Source organism: Meles meles, chromosome 2 (assembly GCF_922984935.1).
Source record: "Meles meles chromosome 2, mMelMel3.1 paternal haplotype, whole genome shotgun sequence".
Classification (NCBI taxonomy): domain Eukaryota; kingdom Metazoa; phylum Chordata; class Mammalia; order Carnivora; family Mustelidae; genus Meles; species Meles meles.
Genome location: NC_060067.1, coordinates 152,384,537 through 152,410,445, shown reverse-complemented (window position 1 = coordinate 152,410,445; position 25,909 = coordinate 152,384,537). Strand labels below are relative to the sequence as shown.

Genomic DNA, 25,909 nt, shown 5'->3' with positions numbered 1-25,909 from the left:
AAGTTGTGGGCAGAAAAACTCAGCCCCTGACCATACAGATCTCCCCTAAAGCCTTATGTCTCAAGTATCTTTCAAAGTTGGCCACCCAAACCAGGCTGCCTTCACCCCTGCCTGCCCATCTCCCCCCATCATTGTGAGAACCACCAGCAGGCAACCTGACTTTTCACCTGGAGTGCAAATATCCTGGGGTTCCAGAGCAGGTGTCTCTGTTTCTTTCCCAAGAAGTAGCTATACCTGAGGGGTATCTGGGTTGGTGCCCTCCCTGCCAGGCTCCCATCTCTCTGGGATCTCATAGCCCCCCGCCAAAGGGAGTCTAGAAATAAGCTCCTTCTGTCAGCAGAAGGAACTGAGACAGACCCATCAAGCTAAATGAACATCCCCCCTCGCTACCTTCCCTTGCCAACAGGACCTGCACATAATTTGCAAGGCCAGGTGCAAGATGAAAATTCAGGACCCCTTGTTCAACAACGATGAGGAATTTCAACACTGCAGGGAAAGCCCTCAAGCCAAGTGTGGGGCTGCCGAGTCGCACATCGTGAAGCCCACCCGGCTTAAGTGGGCCAGAAGTGGATAGGGGCAATAATTGTTTAAGGTTCAGGAATCAAGGAGCCAGGAGGATGTTGTGGTTCCCTCAATGTATGCTCAGTTCACCCCCCAAACATTCCTGTTTCCTCCTGGCCAGCAGGTGCACCAAAGGCCCACGGGGGTCACTGTGATGGCTGGAGAAGTGGTATTTCTTTCTCCCTCTGTGTTCTCTCGCACAACACCCTCTCCAGCCCACCCTAATAATTTCTGATGCTTTTCTACTGAAGTGGAACAAGGCTCACGTTCAATCAGAAAGAACTGTGCGCTTTTGTTTTGGAGCGTAGTGCACCCCTGGAACCCCGTGGAGGGGTCCCCGAACTGCGCACCTTAACTGGAGCCCTCTCCTCCTGGGGGCACGGTCCCCCAACTCTGAGCCGCCGGGGAGTGGGGAGCAGCGAGCAGCGAGCGGCACACCGCAGCACCCCCGCGTGGCCGTTTGCTGTGCAGGAGCCCTGCGGCCCTCTCTCCCCCACCCGCCCTACGCGCGCCCCCGCCGGGTGCTGCCCGGGAGCGCCCCCCTACCCCGCCTCCCCGTCCCCTCCGGCCCCGGCTTCCAGAAAGCTCCTGGAGAATTCCACAGCATTCTTTGGGCGTGAGTCATGCAGGTTTGCAGCCAGCCCCAAAGGGGGTGTAGACGAGACAGAGCGCTATAAATACGCGCGCCTCACGGTGCTCACCACGCGGCGTCGCCAGGAGCAGCGCATGGTCGCCGGGTGCCGCTGACCGGTGAGATGTCCCCCCCTCTCCTACCCGGCGCAGAGCCCCACCGGGACCCGAGCGGGGGGTGGCAACCGGGGATGGCAACCGAGAGAGGACCAGGACCGGAAGATCGCTGGTACCACCGGGGCTGTCAGAGCTGCGCTTCGGATGGAATCGGGGAACCAGGGAAGGGAGGTGGCTCGAGCCCGGTCACCGGGCCGCCGAGCTGGAGGCAGAACTGCTGCGGGGTGGCGCTCGGGCCAGGACTCCGGAGCTTCCGTGCTCGCTAGCTCCAGCCACAGTTCTGTGGGTTAACTAGGACAGGTGTAATGAACCTCCTTTTGCAAGGATGGGCAAGTGCGGCTTGGAGAGCTAATGCGTATTGCGGGAGGCCCAGACCTTCTGTGGCGTCCTTCTTGTCCAGGTACTGGGCTTCTGTTGTGGTTGTCAGTTTGCCTGTCAGACCAGAGTCGTCTGGTCTGCTCCTAAATTCCGTACTTCTCCCAAAAGGATGATCATAAGTATGTTTTGATTTAAGTACATGTTGCAACCACTTAAATCGCACTCTTTCTTGCTTCCTAATGCCCAGGATACATCAGAGAGAAAAGTCACAACTGCCATTAGATCGCAGACGTCTACTCCAAATGTCTCATTTTATAGATGACAATCTGAGGTCTGGAGAGGTTTAGGATCCTTTCCCAAGATAAACAGCATGTAGGTGTCGGACTCAGGACTAGAACTGAAGCCTTGATCTTCCAGAATTTCTGGACCTAATTAAATTAAAAAAAAAAAAAAGGAAGAAGAAGCTGTTTATTATTCTTATTTTCTTCATTATAATAACACTGGGAAATTACATACCATGTAAATGCCCAACCTTGTGGGAGGGCAAAATAGAGGCCACCAGAAAATGCACCATTCTGCAGCCCCAAAGGTGTGCTTTTAAAGAACTATTTGAAGATAGTGGATATAAGGGATCAGATTGCACAGAAATGCATAGAAAATCGAAGGAGATCTACAACAGTGCTAGTAATTGTCTCTGGATGGTATGAATTACCAGTGCCTTGTTTTTCTTTTCGGTTTCGTTCCTACATTTGGGGAGGCAGTGGGATGGAGCTTGGGTCTTGGGCGTTAAAAACCGTGCAGCACGCTAGCTGCGTGTGTGACTCTTTGGCTTAGGTCTCTGCATCCTTCCCATGGCTCAGTCTGCTGCAGGTGAAGCCTCCTGGTGGTGATGGGGGGTGGGGGGGCTACTGCATAGTGGTGGTGGGTGGGGAGAGGAGGACCTTGGCAGGGCATCGGGAGCTGGGTGCCCAGGCCGAGCCGACAGGAGAGGAGAGTTCTAGTGCTGCCCTTGGGTGGGCAATATCAATATCATGTTATGAGTCAGAGTCAGCATTGTCACCCCTCCCCCACCGCCCCAGGTGATGTCTAGGTACTCTAAGGGAGCTGAGTCTTGCACCAGAGCAAAGCCACACTGGGAGGGGTCACAGGTTCCTCTGCCCTTCTCCAAACATGCCACCTCCTCCCACTTCCCCGAAGGATAGTGCCAGTGCCCACAATGGGTCCTAGGTCAGATTTCGAAACAGCCAGAATTTACTGTGATTATCTAAGACCCCTGTGTTTGCAGAAGGCCGTCACATCTCGGAGGTCCACACTGGGGACATTGTACAGATGAAGACACTGGGGTCACACTTAAATGACCTTGTGTCTGGGAAAGGACACTGGACTAGAGATTGGGGAGAGCTGGGTTCTCATCCTTGCATTCCCAGCCTGCTGCAGGCCTTTGGGAGCCCCATGCTGTCTCTGGGTTTGGCTTTTCCTCAGAGGCCCAAGGATTGGAGCAAGAGACTAATTTTTCTCCCCTTGGGACCCGGGGTGCCCCATGGAGCCCAGGCTCCTGGTGGGAGACGGTACTGGCTGCTGGGTTTCTGGACTCCTCCATAGTGCTCTTGCCTCCAGCTCCCTTTTCTTTAGGGCCCAATGCCCTGTCTCTTGGTCTAGGCCTATTTCAGAGGCTCTTGTATGAATTTCTGAGAAGTATCCAGGGGCCTCTCGGGGAGAGGTGGGTGTTCTTGCTGGCTTTTTCTCCCGGGCATCACAAAAGCTCTGTTTCTCTCTGAGGCGTTTTCAGGCCTCAGTGAGCAGCTAGGGCAGAGCTCTTGAGCCCTGGGCCTTCTGGCAGGCCTGAAATAGCACCCCGACTCAACCACCCACCCTGTCTTTGGGGAAGGCAATGACCCACTCTCTTCTCCCACGCTGCGCCTTTGCTGTGCGGCTAGTTTGGGACCCACAGCTTGGCTGCTTTACTATTTTCCAGGAGAGGCTTCCTTTATTCATGTGCTACCAAGGGTTTCTATGGGTCTGCTGAGCCGAGGGCAGTTTTTCCGATGTTCACAATTTCAGGAAGGGGGGACCCGACCTCTCTGTTCTGTTAGGGGAAATGAGGGAGATCAGATAAGCATTGTGGTGGAGGGGACTGCTGGGGTGAGGGGTTCTGTTTGGTGTAACAACTCCAGCTTCTGGGAAAGGGTCCATTGTGTAACACTGGGCTGTCCTAGGCTCCCAGCAGTCAGCTGAGCGGTGGGGGGGGGGGGGGGCAACTTGGCAAGGCACCCTACTGTGGGCTTAAAGAGGGCAGCCATGGGAAAGGGACCTGGTGACAAAGGGGCCCATCCATCCAGAGGGAACTTCTCCTGGGGAGGCATAGGGCCCACCCTTTAGCCTCTTGACTCTGCCCCCTCTCTCTACTCTCTGAAGACAATTGTCCCCTGCTCTGCTACATTCACACCCCAAATCTATGCAGGGATCTAGATCTTAGGTCTCCTGCCAGGGGTGGCAAGTGGCATTTCTTTTCCTTTCCCAACCTGACTGTCACTGCCTCCTGTCTTGAAAGGCCATTTGGGGTGCGCCTGTGTGGCTCAGTCGGTTAAAAGTCTGCCTTTGGCTCAGGTCATGATCCCATGGTCCTGGGATCAAGTCCCACATCAGGATTCCTGCTTGGCTGGAAACCTGTTTCTCCCTCTGCCTGCTGCCCTCCCTACTTGTGCCCTCTGGCTTTCTGTCAAATAAATAAATAAATAAAATTTTTTTTAAAGGACTTTTTGGGGGGTGTTGAGGTTTGGTGGACAAAAAGGGGATTTTTCTTTTGTGACGGATTGGGGGACACCTGCTGTGGGCCTGATTAGTGACTGCACACAGCAGGGGCTTCCAAGAAAGTCCCCACATTAGGGCTGGGGAAGGAGAGGGGCAGAGCCTAGAGAGGTGTTTTGAGTGATTATTTGATAGGAGCAGGCATCAGATAGATGTCCTTTCTGGATGCAGAAAACACACGCTCAGACTTAGTCAGCAATTTCTGGGGGAAGAGGAGGAGGAGGAAGGGGAGGGCTGGACCTGAGCCCAGGCTCTGACTCCAGAGTTCTCGTTTCTTCTGTATTAGGCTGCTTCTGTGGTTCCCCTCTGTACCCCCTGCCTCCACTTTCTTTTGAAGGGGTCCAGTGGCAAGTCTGATCTTTTTTCCCAATTTCCCCGGGATTAAAAACAAGGTAATGCCAGCCGAGGGACTGGCTGGGGGCAGGGCCTCCATGGGGCTCCGGGGAAGCTGCTGGAGGCTGCAGGCCGGCCGGAGACCAGCAGGCTGGCTAGCTGTTACCATGACAGTCTCCTGTTCTCTACAAACAGAGGCCCGCTGGGATTCCAGAATTGGAGAGGGAGGCGCGATGAAGACTCTCCTGCTGCTGGTGGGGCTGCTGCTGACCTGGGAGAATGGACGGGTTCTGGGAGACCAGATAGTCTCAGACACTGAGCTCCAGGGTAAGTGGAACAGGTGTCCCCTCCCAGGCCACTTCCTCTCTGCCAGGGCCCGAAGCAGTAGAGACCCATCTGCTTTCCTCAGGCGGGTCCCTCTCCGGGCCTCCTCCCCGCAGCTACCTGGTCTAGGTTCTTGGCGGTCAGGTGGGCTTCTAGGCATTTTTCAGGTGTATCCCCAGCGCTTTCTGGTGGCTGTGTCCCCTTTCACCAGTTTGCTTGTCCTGGGGCCCACACCTTCTCTGGGAAGCCTGGCTCATTTGAGCCTTAATGAGTTTCCATTTTTGCGTCCCCATGGCACCTACTCTATGTCCCCTCCACCTTTCCACCAAGAAACCCAGTGGTCCGTATCCAGGAAAGGGGAAACGTCCTCCTACAGAGCCCAGCTTTGGGGTGTACTCTTCTGCCAGGCCTTTCCTGAAACCCCTCCTCCCTCCCTCCTCCTCCCCACCCTGGTACTACAAGCTGATTAGTTCCTAGGGGTCTTGTTAAAAACTCAGGCTTGGAAATCAGACTCGGGTATGTGTCTGGCCCTGTGACCCCCCGGCTGTATTAACCCGGGACAAGGATCTGATCTCACTGTGCTGTTTTGTCCTTGGGCTGCAGTGGGGATGATATAGGCAGTGCAGAGAGCATTTAATTAAAAGGCATATGCCCTGGCGGCTCAGTGCCTGGCCTAGGACAGCCACTAGAGGAGCCTTAGCTGTTTCACCTTCACTACCTCGGTGAAACTGTCTCCTTGCATTGGCCCCAGGGCGTTGTGTCCTGATCACAGCTTCCTTGTGGAATGGTGCCATTAATTCATCTTTGTGTCCCTTATCACATGGAGTCGTAGGAGAAGGAAGTTCAGATGTTTGGTAAAATGGCGTCCCCGAAACGCTTGTATCCAATATAAGATTTTACATTTTGATGTTTAAATGGTTATGCTTCCAGAATATTTTTAAAAACTATTTTATTTCAACTCAGTTTAAGCCGCATCTAATGTATTATGAGCTTCAGGGGTAGAGATTCGTGGTTCATCTGTTGCATCTAACACCCAGCGCTCAGTCCATCCCGTGCCCTCCTTAATGCCCGTCACCCTGTTACCCCAGTCCCCTGCCCCCCTCCCTTCCAGCATCCCTCAGTTTCTTTCCTGCGATCAAGAGTCTCTCATGGTTTGTCTCCCTCTCCGATTTTGTCTTGTTTCAGTTTTCCTTCCCTTTCCCTATGCTCCTGTTTTGTTTCTCAGGACTTTTTTCCCTTGAAAATGTTCTCCTGCAGGGGCACCTGGGTGGCTCAGCGGGTTAAGGCCTCTGCCTTCAGCTCAGGTCATGATCTCAGGGTCCTGCGATCGAGCCCCACATCGGGCTCTTTGCTCCGCAGGGAGCCTGCTTCCCCCTCTCTCTCTGCCTGCCTCTCTGCCTACTTGTGATGTCTGTCTGTCAAATAAATAAATAAAATCTTAAAAAAAAAAAAAGAAAATGTTCTCCTGCAGCTGGGCAGGCTCCTTCTCTAAAGCTGCTTTAGTCCCTACTTGGGGACTGGGTCCACAATAAGCCCCGTGATCCCCTCTCCTACCCCAGTCAGGGCAAAGCTGGGGTCCAGAAGGCCACCCAATTGGGGGTGGGTGCTCCCAGCCTGGAGAGCCCCTGGACTGAATTGACCTTCCTGACCATTCCAGCTGGCTCTATGGTGGTATCCCCAGCCCCATCTCTGCCTCTCTCCTCACTCTCTCTGCCTGCCCTTCTCTTGCAGAAATGTCCACCGAGGGGAGTAAGTACATTAATAGGGAAATTAAAAATGCTCTCAAGGGGGTGAAGCAGATAAAGACCCTAATAGAACAAACAAACGAGGAGCGCAAATCCCTGCTCACCAACTTGGAAGAAGCCAAGAAGAAGAAAGAGGTAAGGAGGAGCCAGCGGACCAGACCGCACCCCCTCTGCGGAGGGGAGGGGCCATCGCCCCTCAGGTGCCCTGCTGGGTTGCCATGGTGACCCTGGGCCCTCTCAAGCTAGTGTCAGCTGATGCTGGGGCTGTAGTTAAGAAAGAGGGAAGGTTTCTTTGCTTTTGAGAGCTTCAAGGGGTAGGATCTTGGATCTGGTTTCTTGCCAGCTTGGCCCAGGGCCTGCTGATGACCGATTCACTTCAGTAGATTTTTCTAAACCCTGACTATGCAAGCTCCAAGGTAGGCTTCGGATCGGGGATGTCCTGGGTCAGGAGGGGGGTGGCGCCCCACCTTCAGGAAGCTTATCTAGTAGGGCAATAACTTTGGGGTGAAGGCAGATACACACTGCAGTGCCCCCATGGCTTTCTAGAGTTCTGACTCCTTCATAAAGAGACATCTAAGTCGGATAATGAAAATGCGGGTCTAGCCTGTGCTTAGTGATTCAACAAAACTAAAACACCATAATGGAGTAAACGACTAATTTTAAAAATCAGCAGTCTCCTTAAGGGTATTCTAAAAACCTACTCCCATTGTCCCCCTACCCCTAATGAAGGAGAGGCTAAGATGGCTCACCTTGCCACCTTCCTGACCCATAATGCATACAAAAGTGTTGTTTGTTTGTTTTTAATTTAATTTTTTTTCAGTGTTCCAAAGTTCATTGTTTATGCACCACACCCAGTAAAGTGTTTTAAAGGCTCTGAGAAGTTCTGAAGTAAAGAAGGTTGTGGAACTTCATTTAACCCTGTGTTTTCCAAACCGAACTGACCAGGGAATCCTTTTTTTCTCCCCATGATAGTTTTTTTTTTTTTTTTTTAAAGATTTTATTTATTTATTTGAGCTGGAGTGAGAGAGACAGAGAGAATACACATGGTGGGAGAAGCAGACTCTGTGCTGAGCAGGGAGCCCAATGTGGGGCTGGATCCCAGGAGCCTGGGATCATGACCTGAGCCTGAAGGCAGGAGCTTAACCAGCTGAGCAACCCAGGCGCCCCCCTCCCCATGATAGCGTTCAGCACAATTCCCTGGAGGCCACTTAGGGAAATGCTGGCCTGGATCCCGCTCTTTCTTTTGACACAGTGCCCTTCCTTGGCATCAGTGTTTTTCCTCACCACTCTGGTAGAATCCTCAAGGAGCTCCTAGAGAAGTGTCAGGCAAGTCCTGTTCTTGAGTTTTTGGGGTTATCATCAGTTTAGTGTTCTCCACTAAATATGATATGAGAAAGCATATCAAGTTTAGGACAAGGCTCCATGACGCCTTGGTTCCCAAATCTGTGAATGGGCAGCGCAGTTGATGCTTGCTTGTGGGTTGGCTGAGTGGGAGGCCGGGCGGCCTTCCCAGCAGGAGCAGGGGACCTGGAACAGGAGAGCGATCTCAGAGAACTCAAGCTCCTCCGGGTCCGCTCTTCCTGTAGTTTTGCTTTGGGGTGTGGATGGTCTACTTACTTCTTCTTCGAAAGGTTAACACGTTCATTTGTCGCGATTTTAATATACAAAAGTGGAAGAGGAAAAGTTTTCCGTCACCCTTTTACGTATGGACAATTCACTGTTAGCATTTGATCTGTTTCTCACTCCTTTGTTTTCCTTTATACTCTTCTGATAGTCACTATATTCAAAATCAACCTTGTTAACATGAAAAATGCTTGTTATACTATCTAAAAGTTAACAATGAACCCCTCAAAAAGCATGTCTCCGGCCTCTGTGTAGACCAATGACTTGCTTGACCTTCTATTTTTTTTTTAAGATTTTATGTATTTATTTGACAGACAGAGATCACAAGTAGGCAGAGAGGCGCGGCGGGCTGGGGAAGCAGGCTCCCTGCTGAGGAGAGAGCCTGATGCGGGGCTCAATCCCAGGACCCTGAGATCATGACCTGAGCTGAAGGCAGAGACTTTAACCCACCAAACCACGGTGCGCCTTGGCCTTCTATTTTTAAGCATTCGGGTTGATTCAAGTATTCCCCCCCACCCACCCTGCGCCACTAAAGAACACTGTATCAGAAGTCTTCATGCATTGGATTTCCCCTTTATGGCAGAAATTCTTTGGGGGCAGATTCTTACAGAATTACCTGGCCAAATGCCATGGATGTGCTAGAGAGTTTTGGTAGCTGTTGTGACTTTGATTTTTGATGGCGCGCCAGGGACTGGGGCTGCAATAGACAAATAAGATTCTGAGCGCCTCTGGAAGCTTCGGAAGACAACATTTAAACACCAGAAGTTGAGGATAGAAAATAGGGTATAAAAGAGAGGTCAGTCCTGGGGTCAAGACTAAGTGCAGCGTCAGAGGAAAGTGAGATCCACGTGGCTTCTAGTGGACGGGGAAGACCAGGAAGAAGGAGCAGAAGGAAGAAGAGCCAGGTCTCAAAGTTGAGAAGATGCTTAAAGTGGGGTGGGGAGGGAATTCCAGGCAAACGGGGGAACGCAGGAGCCAGAGGAGGAAATAGGCATGTGGTGTGGCCAGCCCTGGGAAGGCCTGCCTCAGGGGGTGGAGGGCCCCGCACCACGGTGCCTGCTTGGAGAGCATGAAGCCTGTGGTTTCCATGTGGCTAACCCGGCCTCGTGTCCTCCTGCAGGATGCTCTGAATGACACCAAGGATTCAGAAACGAAGCTGAAGGCATCACAGGGGGTGTGCAATGACACCATGATGGCCCTCTGGGAGGAGTGTAAACCCTGCCTGAAACAGACCTGCATGAAGTTCTACGCCCGCGTCTGCAGAAGCGGCACGGGGCTGGTTGGCCACCAGGTGAAAGGGGTCGGGCTGCTGAGCGCCGCCAGGCTCTGAGCGGTGGAGGCCGGAATGGAGGGAAATATGCTTCTTCTCTGGTCCTTTCCCCCACCCCCAACCCTGTTCCAACCCGTGGGGCAGTTCTCCCACACCAGCTGGGTGCCTGGTGTGCCCTTGGGTGCCTTGCTGGGTTGCCGTGGTGACCCTGGGCCCTCTCAAGCTAGTGCCAGCTGATTCTGGGATTGTAGTTAAGAAAGAGGGAAGGTTTCTTTGCTTTTGAGAGCTCATTTCAGCTCAGTTCTGACACTCTCTCCCTGGAGATGGGAGATCCCTCAGGCTAAGAGCTCAGGTTCACAAGCCTGTCCTCCCCACCCCACCCCAACTTCAGGTACCCATCACAAGTCTGGCTTGTCACCTGGGCTCCTGGCCTTGGCTATAGTTTGGAGGTTCCTACAACCCCCTTCTCATGCTCATTTAATTTGCTGGGGCAGCTCACAACTCAGAGACACATTTGACTTACTGGGTTTTTGGTTTATTATATAAGGATATAACTCTGAAAAGCCAAAGGGAGGTAATGCATAGCTCAAGGTATGGGCGAGCGGTGGGGAACTTTCCATGCCCTCTGAGAGGGCGCCACTCACCTCCATCTTCACGTGTTCGGCCACCCAGAAGCTCCTCAAGCCTGTCCTTTTGGAATTTTAAGGAGTCTTCCTCCCACGGGCATGATTGATTAAATCATTGGCCATTGCTGATGGAGTCAACTTCCAGCCCCTCTCCCCTCCCCAGAAATCAGGAGATGGGATAAAAAATTCCATCGTTCCAACCTCGGTGGGTTCTGCAGGTAACCAGCCTCCATCCTCAGGTGCTTTCCAAAAGCCACCTCATTGGCATAGATTTATTATTTTTAAAATTTATTATTAGCATATAAGTTTATTGCTCTCCTCACAGGAAATTCTAAGGGCTTTAGGAACCGGACAAAGACCAAATAGACACTTCTTACTATAAATCACAGTATCACGGCTTCATTTCACCTGCCAGATGCAACTGATTTGTCCTGGCTGCGCTGAGGCCTGGAGCGCCACGATCAGTTGGTAACGTTTGCTCTCAGTGTGCAAATCTGAAGTCACCCAAAGCACCTGTGCCGTCTCTTAGAAGATTCTCATCCAGAAATGATCAGCTGGATGACATAACAAATGACTTCGTGGAGTGGCACACCCCTGGGTCCACTTAGGCAAAAGGAATTAGGAATTTTAGCACAGTAATGTTGATCCCATCCTCCCCTGCGGGCCTGGCCTGGTTGGGACTCATGAACTGAAGACCTCTCCAGTGGCCCTTGGCTGAGTCGGGATGTGGGGAATCCTTGGTGACCAGAAAGAAGACTTGTCTCGGGTGACGGGGGTTTGTGCATCTCTTGGCCTCCGACGTCTTCTCAAACTCTTCCCCGTTGGGTGGGTAGAAAGAAAGGGGGTTGGCCTGACAGTTGGGGGGCCAGGGAGCCTGTCCCAGCGGGGGCTTTGGTCACGTGCTATGTGACTGAGGTGACCGAGGGGCAGCGAGGGGACGCAGGAGGAGGCTGGGACTTCACTGAGCTTCTCCTAACTCCCCCATTCTGCCCCTCACAGGTTGAGGAGTTCCTGAACCAGAGTTCTCCCTTCTACTTCTGGATTAACGGCGACCGCATCGACTCCCTGCTGGAGAACGACCGGCAGCAGACCCACGCCCTGGACGTCATGCAGGATAGTTTCAACCGGGCGTCCAGCATCATGGATGAGCTGTTCCAGGACAGATTCTTCACCCGTGAGCCCCAGGACCCTTTCCACTTCTCACCCTTCAGCTCATTCCAGCGGAGGCCTTTTTCCTTCAATATCAAGCACCGCTTTGCCCGGAACATAATGCCTTTCCCTGGCTACCAGCCCTTGAATTTCCACAACATGTTTCAGCCCTTCTTCGACATGATACACCAGGCTCAGCAGGCCATGGATGTCAACCTGCACAGACTCCCCCACTTCCCAACGGACTTCACAGAAGGTTAGAAGGCCATCATCTCCTTCATTCTTCATGAGAAGGGATGGGAACAAGCAGGTTATTGAGAAACCCATTATTAGATTCTAAGAACTACGCCAGGGGCTTGGCGTGTGTCATCTGTTTTCCCAGCAACCCCATGAAGGCGGTATTATCCTCATTTGTGGAGGAGAAAAGTATGACAGGTGAAGGAATGTGTCCAAGTATTCATAGCTGATAAAGGGGGACCCGGTCAAATGTAGCCCTGCCGGACTTGAAATCTGTGTTCGTTCAAGTTGACGGTGCCCCTTTCGGCCACTGGGGGGCGTGACGTGGATGACTCCTTTCTAGAGAACCAGACCCCTTTGTCTTGGGAAGGCAGGTGCTTTCATGTGGATGCTATGCAAGCAGTGGTGACAAATTATATAATCTGTCCATGCTACAGTTAAGAAAGCTGTTTCTGGCTATCGCCTTGGGGCCTGGTACAGAATGGGCATGCATGAATATTTTTTGAATGAATAAGGTCTACTGTGGACATGAAAAGTCAGTACTTTCAGAGGTGATTTCCTTCATTGAACTAGTAGATATAGTTAGCCAATACCACCTCCTGGATCCTACCGTTTGGTACCCAGTTTGGCTTGAATCGGTTTGGAAATACAGGAGGACACTGAATTGAACAGCGTCTACTGCATATCCATAATGGGGGGGGAGGGGCATTGTGTTATAAGGTGGCTCTAAGAGGATCCCACTCCCTTCTTCAGGAGGCTTGCTGACCCTAGGGGAGAGATGAGCCAGATAGAATGCAGAGCAGAACGGGTTCTGATGCCAAAGAGAACGGAGGCAGGAAGGGCTCATTGGATGCAGACGGTGGGAGGCAAGGCCACACCCAGCTGAGGGAACCCCAGGAATTCCCTCCCCGTCCCTCCACAGGGAGCCCTGATCAGAGAGGCCAGAGTCTGCAGGCAGACAACTCATTCCCAACCTACTCTGCCCACAGAAGCATCTCAAAGAGGCAAACAGTAGTGTGGAAGGAGCTGGAGGGGAGGCCCGTCACTATATCACTCTATGTGGTCCCTTAGCATGACGCTCTCTTCCCTCGTATGTCTCCAGGAGACAACCAGGATGGTGCCGTGTGCAAGGAGATCCGTCACAACTCCACAGGGTGCCTGAAGATGAAGGACCAGTGTGAAAAGTGCCAGGAGATCTTGTCCGTGGGTGAGTCGGGGAGCCTTGGATCCCTGGTACCTCACCAGGGCTCCCTTAATGGGGTCAGACATGTAGGGCTTGAAATTCCATCTCTGCTGCCTTCTAGCTGTGGCGCTGGGGGAGGTCCGTGGCCCTGCTCCACGTGCGCCCCCATCTGTAGACAAGGGCTAAGAGGTAAGGTTGTCCCTGAAGTTGGGAGACATCTTTTTTTTTTAATTTCCCCAGTTACTCTCTTCCCCAGGGCCATGCTAGGGCTAAGAGGTAAGGTTGTCCCTGAAGTTGGGAGACATCTTTTTTTTTTATTTCCCCAGTTACTCTCTTCCCCAGGGCCATGCTGGATAGATGTCCCCACTTTTTTCTGCAGATGGACTTTTTGATAATATGTATTCTGTTTAGCAAACTCCTACCATGTTGGTACTGTTGTAAACACTTTGCAAACATTAGTCATTTCCTCAGAATGGCCCTGAGTTGGGTACAGTGACTTTCCCTATCTTACCGAGGTGAAAAAGCTCATAGTCACGGGAAGCTTGAGTCACTTCCCAAGATGATAAGACACCCATATGTTGGAGAGCTGGGTGTTTGGGATGTGTTCTTAACTGATGTGTTCTTAGTGTTCTGTCCCTGGTCACTGGTCGTGGTACCTTTGCTTCCCAGCAAAATACACTTTGGTTGGTCAGTCCCCAAAGCAAAGGAAATAGAGTTGACCTTTGAACCAGGAGGGGGTGAGGGGAGGCGATATCAACACGTATTTCATATGTAATGTGTACCATATACTGCATTCTTAGAGTAAGCTAGAGAAAAAAGTTACAAGGAAATGATACAGAAGAGAAGGCTATGCCCACAGTACTACACTGTAAAGGACCGCATGTAAACAGACACAGTTCAAACCGTGTTATTTGAGGGTCAACCGCACTTCCCTTCAGCGGCTCCCCTCAGCTTTATCAGATCTGTTCCCTGGCTCATTTCTTCTTACTTCGAGTGACAGCTGTAGAAGCATCTGGAATGGTTCCTGACACATAGCCGTCTCTGCTCAGAAAGAGTTAATTGTTTTCCTTGGGTGTAGCCAATTGCTCTGGTGGCTTTGCTCTTACTTAATATGTTTGGGTTTGCTGGGCCAAGGCTTCGGAGTCCAGTTAAATATGCCCAGCCCCACTCCTGTAAGTTTCAAAGGCACCGGGGAAAGAAATCCAAGTGCAGGGAGGGGCAGACATCCGAAGCGGACAGGAGTCCTCAACCCTCTGTTATCCACAGAGGATAACGGGCGCGGTTCCTCACCGCCAGCAAGTTCATGCAGAGCCAGAAGGAGAGAGCATGGGTGCCCGGGTCACACCGGTGCCCTGAGCATGGATCTTAACGGTCCCCGATCACAGCTCACCCACGCTGCCTGCCCTTCTACCCCGACAGAGAGTGACCACCTCTCCTTTGAGGCGCCGACTGCCAAACGAGCACGCACTGCCTGACCGCTCTAGACCAGGGTTTCTCAACTTCAGCACTACTGACATTATGGACAGTTTGGACTGGCTCGCTTTTTTTGTTTGTTTGTTTTTAAGGTTTTATTTGTTTATTTGAGAGAGAGAGAGTGTGTGTGTGTATGTGTGTGTGTGTGTGCGCGCGCGCACCAGCAGGGGGAGGGACATAGGGAGAGGGAGAAACAGAGAAATAGGCTTCCCGCTAAGCAGGGACCACCTCCCCACTCTCCCCATCCCTGACGAGGGGCTATATCCCTGGACCCCAGGATCATGACCTGAGCTGCAGGCAGACGTTTAACCGAAGGAGCCCCCCAGGCGCCCCCCGGAATGGATCACTTTTGTCGGGAGGGGCTGTCCTGTGCTCTGTGGGGTGTTTAGTAGCTCCCTTGGTCTCTACCCACGAGGCACCGGTACCCGTCCCCAACGGCAGGTGTGACAACCAAAACTATTTTCAGACCTTGCTAAATATCCCCCTGGGGGCAGCAGAGCCCATGGTTGAGAGCTACTGCTCTAGACAGAATCTCAGTTCTCAGTGACTTTTTTCAATTTCTAATTTTCCCCTGGTGAAAGAGTTAAGATTATTCATTATATTATCTTTCCAACCTGGCTTTTATTTCCTGCCCTACCTACCATTTTTAAGATTTTAATATAAATGATTACATCTACTTATAATCACTTATGGGGACCCTTTACAGTAAATGCAGCATGCAAAGGTCTGTCTTCTCCTGGCTTGCTCGGGTTTTTGGGGTACCATCCTTGGGATAGTTTTGAAACAAACCAGGGAAAGAAAATCAGTGGTTTTTAAAGACACAGTGGATGGTTGCCTGCTCTTATCGATCATACACACTGCGGTGAGCATTCCAGGACCCAGAGCAGTTCCCTGTGTCTTCTCTGCTCCCCCAGTGAGCGGGGTGACCAGCTCTGGTGAGCAGATGGGCCAGCCGGGCGCCCGAGTCAGCAAGCTACTCTGCTCTGTACCCCAAGGATCCTGGCCAGCTCTTGTGTGTCATGGACTCTTGGCACTAGATTTCTAGCTCTGCGGATATGCTCGAAAGACAGGTTTGGAGAATTTTTCCAGAGCCACAGACTCAGAGGAGGAAGAGCCCAAGTTTAGGAGTTAAAGCCTTGGATTCAATCCTGGCCCCATAAATCCTTCTGTGTCTTTTAGCAAGCAATTTACTTTTGTGGGCCTCGATTTCATCACTCGTAACACTTGAGGCGAAAGAGCTGTGATTCTTGGAGATAGTGGGTATCCAAAGCGCTCGTGTAATGTCTGGTACTTAGGACCTGTAAGTAACACTCCCTCTCTCTGGAAACGATGCATTGGGGGACTAGCACAGCGAAAGCTGCTCGGGGTCCGAGCCATATAGACTGAGATCAGTGCTTTTCAAGGTGTGGTCAGTGCCCTTTGTCACCGGTCTCCAAGGAGGTAAGGGCCTTGCCCCCAAAGGTAAATCAATGATGTCACTAAGGACCCTGTTTAGTTCAGGTGACATTGTTTTCCAGAGCAAGACTTTGTTGATGAAGGAAGCAGCATGTTGATTGACATTCTGGGGTGAGCTCTGAATTTTGTTACCAAGTGACTGCACACCGCGTATGGCTGGGCGTTTAGAGCCGCTGTGCTTTAGGTCCTGGCTCCATGAACTGACTTCCAGTCGTGTTTTTATTCCTTTTGAGGCTTCCCTTCACATTTCCGCCTTTTTTTCCTTTTTTTCCTCTATCTCCGGGCAGACTGTTCGTCCAACAACCCCGCTCAGGACCAGCTGCGACAGGAACTTAATAATTCCCTCCAGATTGCCGAGAAGTTCACCAAGCTGTACAACGAGCTGCTGCAGTCCTACCAGGAGAAGATGTTCAACACGTCCTCCCTGCTGAAGCAGCTGGACGAGCAGTTTAGCTGGGTGTCCCAGCTGGCGAATCTCACTCAGACCGAGGACCCGTTCTATCTCCAGGTCACAACGGTGAGTCCCATCCTGGCCACACACTGAAGATCTGGGTTGGGGGGTGGGCGGGTATGTCTGGCAGTGATGTGAGCCTCCCCGGGGAGCAAAATGGGATGGAGATGTTAAAGGGGGCACTTGCGCTTTGATGGAGCGTTTGTCATGTGACAGGAAACATACTACTGTGAAGTACATGAACACAAGGAAGCCTCATGAGGGGAGAGGGGCACAGGGAGAGGGAGAAAGAAAATCTCAAGCAGGCTCCATGCCCAGCGTGGAGCCCAAGGTGGGGCTGGATCTACAACCCCAAGATCATGACCTGAACCCAAATCAAGAGTCAGACACTTGGGGCGCCTGTGTGGCTCAGTGGGTTAAGCCGCTGCCTTCGGCTCAGGTCATGTCAGGGTCTTGGGATCGAGTCCCGCATCGGGCTCTCTGCTCAGCGGGAGCCTGCTTCCCTCTCTTTCTCTCTCTGCCTGCCTCTCTGCCTACTTGTGATCTCTCTCTGTCAAATAAATAAAATCTTTAAAAAAAAAAAAAAAAAGACACTTAACCGACTGAGCCGCCTGGGTGTCCCCCTCCGCCATCGTGACCCCATTGATGGTTGAGGAAAGTGAGCGATGCAACAGTTGCCCCAGGTTTAATAACTTTTGGGTGACCCACCTGGGCACTTGAACCTATCCGCCTGGCTGGAAAGCCTGTGCTCTACCCACAAAGCTGCCTCACTGCCCTACACTCTGTAGCTTGGCCCATGAATTGATGCGTTATTCTTTACCAGGGATAGAAAGCCTCTCTCTAGTGCTGAGAACCCTTTTTTGGTTGTTTTTCTTTCTCTGATTCCTTTTCTGCTGCCGGCCCAGCCAAGAGCTGCCCAAAGAAAACATGGTGGCTTAGAAACCATTTTTCCCCTGCGGGGGTGAGTGGTCACCCCCCTGGTTTGGTCTTTGCGGATACGACTGACACCTACAAACAAATGAATTTGGGCCTTTCTGCTCATTGAAATGAACGGCTGTCAAACTTAGTAAAAAGCAGAGGAGAGGGGTCACGTGTCCGGATGTCTTTTCGTTGCAAAAGGAGTCCATTTTGACCAATATTTCAGTCCTTCTCTTACCCTTTTTCCTCCTAGGTGAATTCCCAGACTTCTGACTCCAGTGCTCCCTCTGGCGTCACTAAGGTGGTTGTGAAGCTTTTCGATTCCGACCCCATCACCGTGATCCTCCCAGAAGACCTCTCCAGGAACAATCCTAAATTTATGGAGACCGTGGCAGAGAAAGCCCTTCAGGAATACCGCCAGAAGAGCCGGTGAGTACACAAGCCACACTGTGCTCCTTCCGGGCCCAGCAGTTCCCCGGGAGCCAGAAAAAAGGCCTCGGGTCCAGCCTGGGAATGATTCCTCCTGCAGCCAGAGACCAGGCAGGAAGCCAGAAAAATCTCTGGAAATGTTACTTTTCCTTTGGAGGATGTTCTTTCTTTTTTGAGAAGCATTTATCCGTGAGTGTCCAGCCTTTACCTTCCATTCTCCTTTGTTTTGTTTTCAGGGAGGAATGAGATGGGAACAGCCTCTCCACATGGCGGGTGTCTGAGTTCCATCACCCCTGAGATGAGCGATAGGCCCCTAGAGAGAGCTCCGCATGTCACCGAGTGACCGGGCCTTGCCTTGAGGCCCTCCTGTCCCCTCACCCCGCCTGTCCTCCCTCTGGACTCTGCATCGTAACACCGTGTTCGCTGATCATGGGAAGAACTCCTGTGTGCCACTAACTCAATAAAACCACCAGTAATCTGAATTCTCTGTGGTGTCCTCCTTTTGTGCTGGGTTTTTCTACCTCCCACGGGCCTTCATTTTGGCATGGGGAAAAAAAAAAAAAGATGTAGGAAAGAAAAGCACTAGCTCAGATGGTATAAGGACTATCCTGTAATTGAGAATAAAAGGAGTGTGACAGAGTTGAACCAAGGAGTTCTGGCTTTTCAGAGCAGAAATGTGTTCTAACGGCCAAGTAAAATATATATCTGAAAAGTGAATCTTGTCCATTCCATTATAAAATGGTGGCCGTATTGTGATTGGGGTGGGTGAGATTTCCTGAAGGAACACACGGAAAATGAGATTGAAGAAGGGATAGTAATAATGCATCCTGGGTGTTTTAATACCCAGTTGATATTTTCTTCCTGGAATCTGTTGTCCCCCAAAGATTAAATGAGTCAATTTCCTTTTTACTTGTAAGGGTTTGGAATTCCTGTGGCACCTTTGTGGCCGTGGCCTTGTTTGTCTGCTGTCAGTTCATACGACTTTCCTATCTTGCCCTCCACCACAATTTCTCCTCTACTTGAGTTTTTCCTGACGGCATATTTACCTCTTGGTCTGATATAGTTGGGCTGCAGTACCCCAGACTGCCAGCAGATGGCCCTGCCTAACCGTGGTTCATCCCCACCAACGCTAAGTTACGAAGCCTTACCATTTCTGAGTATCTTCTAACTACAGAATTCTTTTTTTTGTTTGTTTGTTTATTTTCAGCGTAACAGTGTTCATTGTTTTTGCACCACACCCAGTGCTCCATGCAGTACGTGCCCTCCCTATTACCCACCACCTGGTTCCTCAACCTTCCACCTCCCCCCACCCCCCCACCCCTTCAAAACCCTCTTTCAGAGTCCATAGTCTCTCATGGTTCATCTCCCCTTCCAGTTTCCCTCAACTCCCTCTCCTCTCTATCTCCCCATGTCCACCGTGTTCTTTGTTATGCTCCACAAATAAGTGAGACCATATGATACTTAACTCTCTCTGCTTGACTACAGAATTCTTTTCATCAAATATACTTCACATGAGGAAAACACATCTGGCTGCATTCCAGGTTTGTAGCAAAGTCCACATATTAATTAAACGCTTAGAATATTCTTAGGTCACAGATGGGATCAGGAGGGAGATAAACCATGAGAGACTCTTAATCTCACAAAACAAACTGAGGGTTGCTGGGGGAGGGGGGTTGGGAGAGGAGGGTGGGATTATGGACATTGGGGAGGGTATGTGCTATCGTGAGTGCTGTGAAGTGTGTAAACCTGACGATTCACAGACCTGTAGCCCTGGGGCTAATAATACAGCATATGTTAATAAAAAATTTTTTTTAAAAAGTATTCTTAGGTCACCATTACTTGTCTTCAAGTTCTAAGTACCTCTGGCACACAAGTGACACCCCAAGGCTTAGCTCATCAAAGAAACTGGTATTTTCGTGTTGCTCTTAAGGAAATTCAGAATAAAGTTAGTGTGGTTCATTTAATGACAGAGATTAATTAGGGGCGTGGGTTCAGAAGGCGTTTGCTAAAATGACCATCATGTAAATCATACATCACATTAATGTCACATCCTTATTTCAAAATTTACTTTTTATTTTCTAATTGTGTCACTAGATTCTGGCAGCCACTATATCCAAATGTTGCTTTTTTTATGCAATCTACTTCACACTGTCCTAGGCTACCACCTTAAAGACAGACTACAGCTGACTCCGAGGTTTGCTGGGAGCTCATGTGTCCGTCCTCTTTCCCCCTTTGCACAGTGGCCTCGTTGAGGGCGCTTAGTTAGATGTCTCTCCATCCCTGAAAGGAGTCCTAGCCTGAGGCGCTACCAAGACCAAGGTAGAGCACAAGATCACCAAGGTGCAGGGACATGAAGAACTGTGGCAGGGAGACCATGGCTAATGAAAGACTATGGCCTCTGGGAAGCTCATGGCAAAGTGGGAGCAGGACTGGATGTTCTGAAAAGAGAGGGCTTGGCACCTGACTGGCAAGGGGGTGGGGCACCAACCCTGCGGTTAGCCCTATGGTGACCCTCAATGGCCTTCAGCCAGAAAACTAATAAAAAATAATCTCTGCTCACTACATGGTGAAATGATACTGGAATTACGCAGTGTACAGCTTGTGCAACTGTACCAGTACCCCTAGGCCAGCTGAAGCCCTCTGTCACTTGGCCGATTGCTTCATGTCATCTCATTATGTCTCATAGTTTCTCTCTAGGCAGGGGTTATTTCCCCACATTACAAAGGCTTCTAGGAGTAGCCTTTATTAGAAGAGCATGTGACCCAGAATGCCTAGAGGCAAGAACATCTGACCCTTGTTCATTGTGGCCCCCAGAGGCTATTGAAGGGGACCCCAGGTTGTCTACTCTTCACTTGGAAGTAGCAGAGAATAGGGGAGGGGTGGGAGCCAGGAAGCTGCCCATTGTGTGCAGAGCAGAGCTCAACACTAAGTGGTGGGGTTGTGGGTCAATGAAAGACCATTTGGCTCCTGCTTCACTTTCCTGAAGGGTCTCTAGATAGGCTTTTGACATCATCTCCAGTGGGGTTACACTTTGGTCACGAAGTTCCAATGATAAGGTTGAAGGAATACGCTCACCATGTAACAGTACTCTTGTCTCACCTACCTCCGGCAGTGGGCTGGAGGCCTTGACTGCTGGTGGGAACTTAAGGAGGACACAGGGGCCGCTCTCTAAGGGTGCCCAAGTGAAATTCAAAGCCATCCCCAGGAAACCATCATTCTGTCTATAAGGAGAGGAGGCCAACTGGCAGTAGCAATCTCGGTGACCAGACCAAGCAAGACAGCACCTCACCTCAGATAACCTCAGACAGCTTGAGCAGGGAGAGTGGCAGGGTGGAGGGTCCCAGAGCCACACCTTGTCCCCTCCTACTGTGCTCTGGACTTTTAGAACCCCGGGGGGAGACTGGAGTTCAGATCTGGAGTATGCTGGGGAGAGGGCACCAGCAGGGAGTGGCAAAGAGAATAGGGACCATATATTCACAGTTGTGCAGCTGGAAAGTGGCAGAGTTGGGATCGAACTTGGGTCTAATTCTAGTGCTCCCAGGGAACCTCCTTTGAGCAGCTCGGGCCTCCTACCTCAATCTCCTATCCAGACCCAGCATTGCCGGCATTTGCTAACTATAAGAGAGCAGTTTGGCAAACCCAGGAACTATTAAATAGTTCTAAAGACAATGTGGGAAGTTCTCAGGTCTGCAGAGCTTTACCAATAGAACCGATGGTAACCGATGGTAACCGATGACAGGCAAATTGATTAGGGCACCATCAGTAAAAGCCAGACCGCATGGGACAAGTGGACCAGGTGAGTAATGGATTCTCCGTATGCCTCCAGGATATTCTCAACCCCTTGGTCATAATCTTCCAGGTCTAGAATGTGGCTCAGAGCAGCGTGGGCAACAGCCACTGGGCCGGTTCCATTCCGCCCGTCCACCCGTGCCGGCCGTCCGGAGGTCCATCCCCTCACAGTCAACATTTGCCTTCAATCCATCCGGTCCCTCCAGGGTTGGAAGGCGCTAACTCAGGCTAGGAAAGAGGACGGAGCGGATAACCCTATTACCTGCCTGCCCTCTTCTGTTCATCACCCCGGGGAGCAAAGACACTGACGCTGAACAAGCACCAAACATTTGCCCACAACCTCTTCTTGATCTCAGTCCGTCTCTGGTGCCCCATGCAGTAAAAACGAACCCCTGACTCAGTCTGACCTCAGAGAAGGCATGTTGCAAGGGTGGGGTGACGGGTGGGCCACCTACTTCATTCAGCCTTACACGTGTACCACAAGAAGACTTCTTCACATAGGACTTCAGGTATATAAAATCACAGAGATGCGGGAACAGCGTCAAAGGACAGCATTCATTCTCCAAGCTCAAGCCTGCATCCAATCGCCAGCCCACCTGCGTGGAGTGTGCAAGAGGTTGGCCTTTAAAATAATAGCCTGCAAAGATCTTGAACTCAGGACAGGGTTAGCTTGCTCTGCGTGTGTGAAGACATTAATTTGTGGATGTCAAAAGCAAAAAAGAGTCACCACATTTGGATAATTTTCTGGAACTGTCTAGGTGTCACTTGATCTTCCGAAAGGCCCTGCCACATGGGAGAGAAGCAGCGTCAAAACGAAGATAAGACTGGCTTTAGCTCAGATTTGCTCAGACCCTGCCTTATTGCATTGCTTTCCTCTTAGTCTAGGGGATTCCTCAAGAACCCCTGGGATTAGGGTGCTCGTAGCTCTTTTTCTAGCTTCCACTCCCCCTTCCTTGGATAGCTCCTACCTTTGGCCTCATTTTAGTATCTGGAGACCTACAGGTGAGCTCTTTCTTGCATGGCGCACAGGCACCTCTTCTAAATTTGAAACGTGAGGTTGCATAGAGAACCTTTCTCTCTCGGCAACCCCCCAGTGGCTTCCTTCCCTCGGGGTCTGTTCCTTTCTCTGTGGTGCTCCTGGCCACTTTATAGTTGGGGACTAGCTGGCCACACGATGTAGGTCAGGGACAGGCTACTTTGTTGCTGCCTGGGTGCCTTGGCTGGTTAGGGACAGCTGCCATCAGGGGGCACCATGAGTCCCTGTTCCGGACTGACCTTGAAAGGAGGACTGAAGTTGTGTTGCTGCTGATGGGCTTTGCTGCTGGTGGTCACCCTCCAGGGTCAGAACACAGGTTCCAGGCCTCAGCACCCAGGATTTCCCAAATCTCCTGAGATGAGAATGCTTGCAACACGGGGCAGAGCCGGCTCCTTCTACCTAAGGCTGACTCGGGGAGAGAAGAAAAGCCAGCCAGTGGGGATCTCCGACAGAAGTCGCAAGGAGGAATCCAGGAAGGAGAGAAAAAGGTATCTGTACCAGCAATACCTTCAGGAGCCCAGTTTATGATCTCTGGGACACAACATTCAATATCAAAAGGATTCTGCAATGTTAATTTTTTTTAAAAAGACTTTATTTATTTATTTAACACAGAGAGCGAGCGAGCACAAGGAGGGGGAGAAGCAGACTCCCTGCTGAGCGGGGAGCCCAATGTGGGGCTCAATCTCAGGATCCTGGGATCATGACCTGAGCCGAAGGTAGATGCTTAACCAGATGAGCCACCCAGGTGTCCCTGCAATGATAATTTTTTGGGAAGGATGACCTTCGGGCCTCAAAAGATTCCAAATCAAAGGAAGAATAAATTATACTAATGAAAAGTCTGAGCCAGAAAAGACATCTGGGTTCTCCAATAATTAGGAAGTCTATTTCCAGAACATTCTTTTGCCCTAGCATTCCAGAACTTGAAGTTTTACTGAATCTCAAGGTTTCAGACTTAAGACATTTCACTGTGTGTCCCTCAGGATCTGTACTTCTCCCGGGGGGTCAATATGAGCTTCCAGAAGACCCGAGAACAAGGGTGCCATCTTTCCTAGACTGGAAATGTCATTTAAAGATTTGGAAAGTAGAATTTTACTCAAAAGTTTAAAACACAGTTACGTAATGAAATAGAGCTCAACATCCACAGATTTTAGAAATGAAATTCAAACTCTTGAAAACTTAGGGCTGCAAGACAGACCTCAGAAGGTTTGAAGACATTGCTTTTCCTAACGTGCTGTGATGCTGGACAAGTTTCTTCACCTCTCCGAGACTTGGTTTCCTCATCTGTAGAACCTGAGAGGGACAGGATTTCCAAAGCCTCAGGGTTTTGCCTGCTATGCTTTCCTTTTTTTTTTTTTTTTTTTTTTTTTAAGATTTCACTTATTTGACAGACAGAGATCATAAGCAGGCAGAGAGGCAGGCAGAGAGAGAGGGGGAAGCAGGCTCCCTGGTGAGCAGAGAGCCCAGGCTAGGTTCCATCCCAGGACCCTGGGATCATGACCTGAGCCAAAGGCAGAGGCTTAACCCACTGAGCCACCCAGGTGCCCTAATGCTTTTTTTTTTATTAACTTTACCCGTCCCTTATGTATCGGTCAGCATCATCCTCTGGAGAAACGGAACCAGTGCACAGCTCATATCCATTTAAGACATTGGCTATTGTGATTTTCCCAAGCCTGAAATCCATGGGGGCAGTCCCACAGTCTGGAAACTCAGAAACTCTCAAGGCAGAATTCATTCTTCTTTCCAGAAACCTCAATTTTTGCTTTTAAGTCTTTCAAATATTGCACAAGGCCCACTCATGTTTTTGAGAGTAATTTCCTTTCCATTAGGTCACTTGATTGTAGATATTAACCACATGTACAAAACCTCTTCAGATCAGTACCTAGATTAAATAGCTCAGTACTGGAGTCTAGTAAGTTGACAACATAAAACTCGCCGTCACGCCTGTGATGTGCTCTTCTGAGGAGGGCCAGGGAGGGCAGGACCTGAGCGGTGCTCAGGAGGACCCTAAGCTTCATTTAATCTCTGCTCTGCTGTCACTCTCTTGACACGTTTGTTTTGCTCTGGGCCCTGCTGAAGGGCTGGGTCTGGCCACGGACTTGGATATTCTGGCTGAGGGAGCCTCCCTGAGGAATCTTCGTCCCGCTGGGCCTGCTGGGTCTTCCCAACTATGCCATTTCCCCGACACTTCATCTTATTCCTCCCTGATATTGCTACTTAATGTCCTATGCACATTAATTTCGTTTCCCTGAACTTGAATATAAATCTCTTCGTATTTATTGGAGTAAGAAATCTCTAACACAAATTTATCATTTTAACCATTGTCAAGCAGACCGTTCAGTGACATTTTTATTTATCCACATTGTCATGAAAACACCACCAGCAGCCTCCTCCAGAGCTTTTCCATTGTCCAAGACCGAGTCCCCAGTGACTACTAGCTCCCCACTCCCCCACCCCCAGCCCCCTGCAGCCCTCGTTCCGCTGTCTCTGTGAATCTGACTACACTAGTTGCCTCGTCTAAGTGGGATCATACAGTGTTTGTCTTTTTCTGACTGGCATATTTACCATGATGTCCACAAGGTTCATCCATCTTGCAGCCTGGGTCCACATGTCCTTCCTTTTCAAGGCTGAGTAATATCCCACGGTGTGTCCACTGCACATTGTGCTCTTCCATTCCTCTCTGCTGAGTTGGCTGGCTTCCACCTTTTGATGATGGTGAATAAATCCTGCTCTGAACATGCTGCACAAATCTCTCAAGTCCCTCCTTTCAGGATTTCTGGGCGTATACCCAGAAGCGGAATGGCTGGATCACGTGGTAATTGTAGGTTTAATTTTCTGAGGACCCGCCATATTGTTTTCCAGAATGGCTGCGCCAGGTTACGTTCCCAGTGATGCCTAACATTTCCTCTCCACATCCTTCACAACACTTTTTTAAATTTTTTAAGTAATAATGAGCCTAGTGGGTATGAAATGATAATCTCACTGTGGTTTTATTTGCGCTTTGTAAATGATTAGGGATGTGGAACATCTTTTCTTGGGCTCATTGGCCATTTGGATCTTCTTTGGAGACGTGTTTGCTCAAGTCCTTTGCCCATTTAAACATTTTTGTTTGTTGTTGAATTCTAAGAGTTCTTTATATATTGTGGATATTAACTCTTATGAGAGATGAGATTAGAAATTTGAGGCCAGGAACCTGTCTTAATGTTCTTTTGATTTCCCAAAGCACTTGATACCCTAGTAGATGCTCAGTGAATACTCACAAAAGAATGGCCACAAAAGGTGATAGGCCAGAGACCAGTTGAAACTAAATTTGCAAAACAAATATGAAGAACATTTTCTAGGCCTGCCCAAGACCCATTACCTCTGGGGAGAAGCCAGGAAATGAGTGAGGCTCCTGTTCCCCAAGGATTACTTGGAGATGAAGAGGTGGGAGGGCA

General features: G+C 50.3%; 1 protein-coding gene across 2 annotated transcripts; it reads left to right on the top strand.

Moving 5' to 3' along the window:
- The first annotated feature begins 1,156 nt into the window (after window positions 1–1,156).
- On the top strand, window positions 1,157–18,132 carry CLU (clusterin). Of its 2 annotated transcripts, none has more exons than XM_045997102.1 (9): window positions 1,157–1,311; window positions 4,963–5,094; window positions 6,823–6,971; window positions 9,580–9,750; window positions 11,355–11,760; window positions 12,844–12,948; window positions 16,140–16,369; window positions 17,475–17,650; window positions 17,887–18,132. In XM_045997102.1, the coding sequence occupies exons 2-9, from the start codon at window positions 5,001–5,003 to the stop codon at window positions 17,894–17,896; spliced, it is 1,341 nt and encodes a 446-aa protein (XP_045853058.1). In that variant the 5' UTR covers window positions 1,157–1,311; window positions 4,963–5,000; the 3' UTR covers window positions 17,897–18,132. The 2 variants fall into 2 exon arrangements, with proteins under 2 accessions (XP_045853058.1, XP_045853059.1); XM_045997103.1 differs by lacking the exon at window positions 1,157–1,311 and adding an exon at window positions 4,805–4,826.
- The last annotated feature ends 7,777 nt before the right edge of the window (window positions 18,133–25,909 follow it).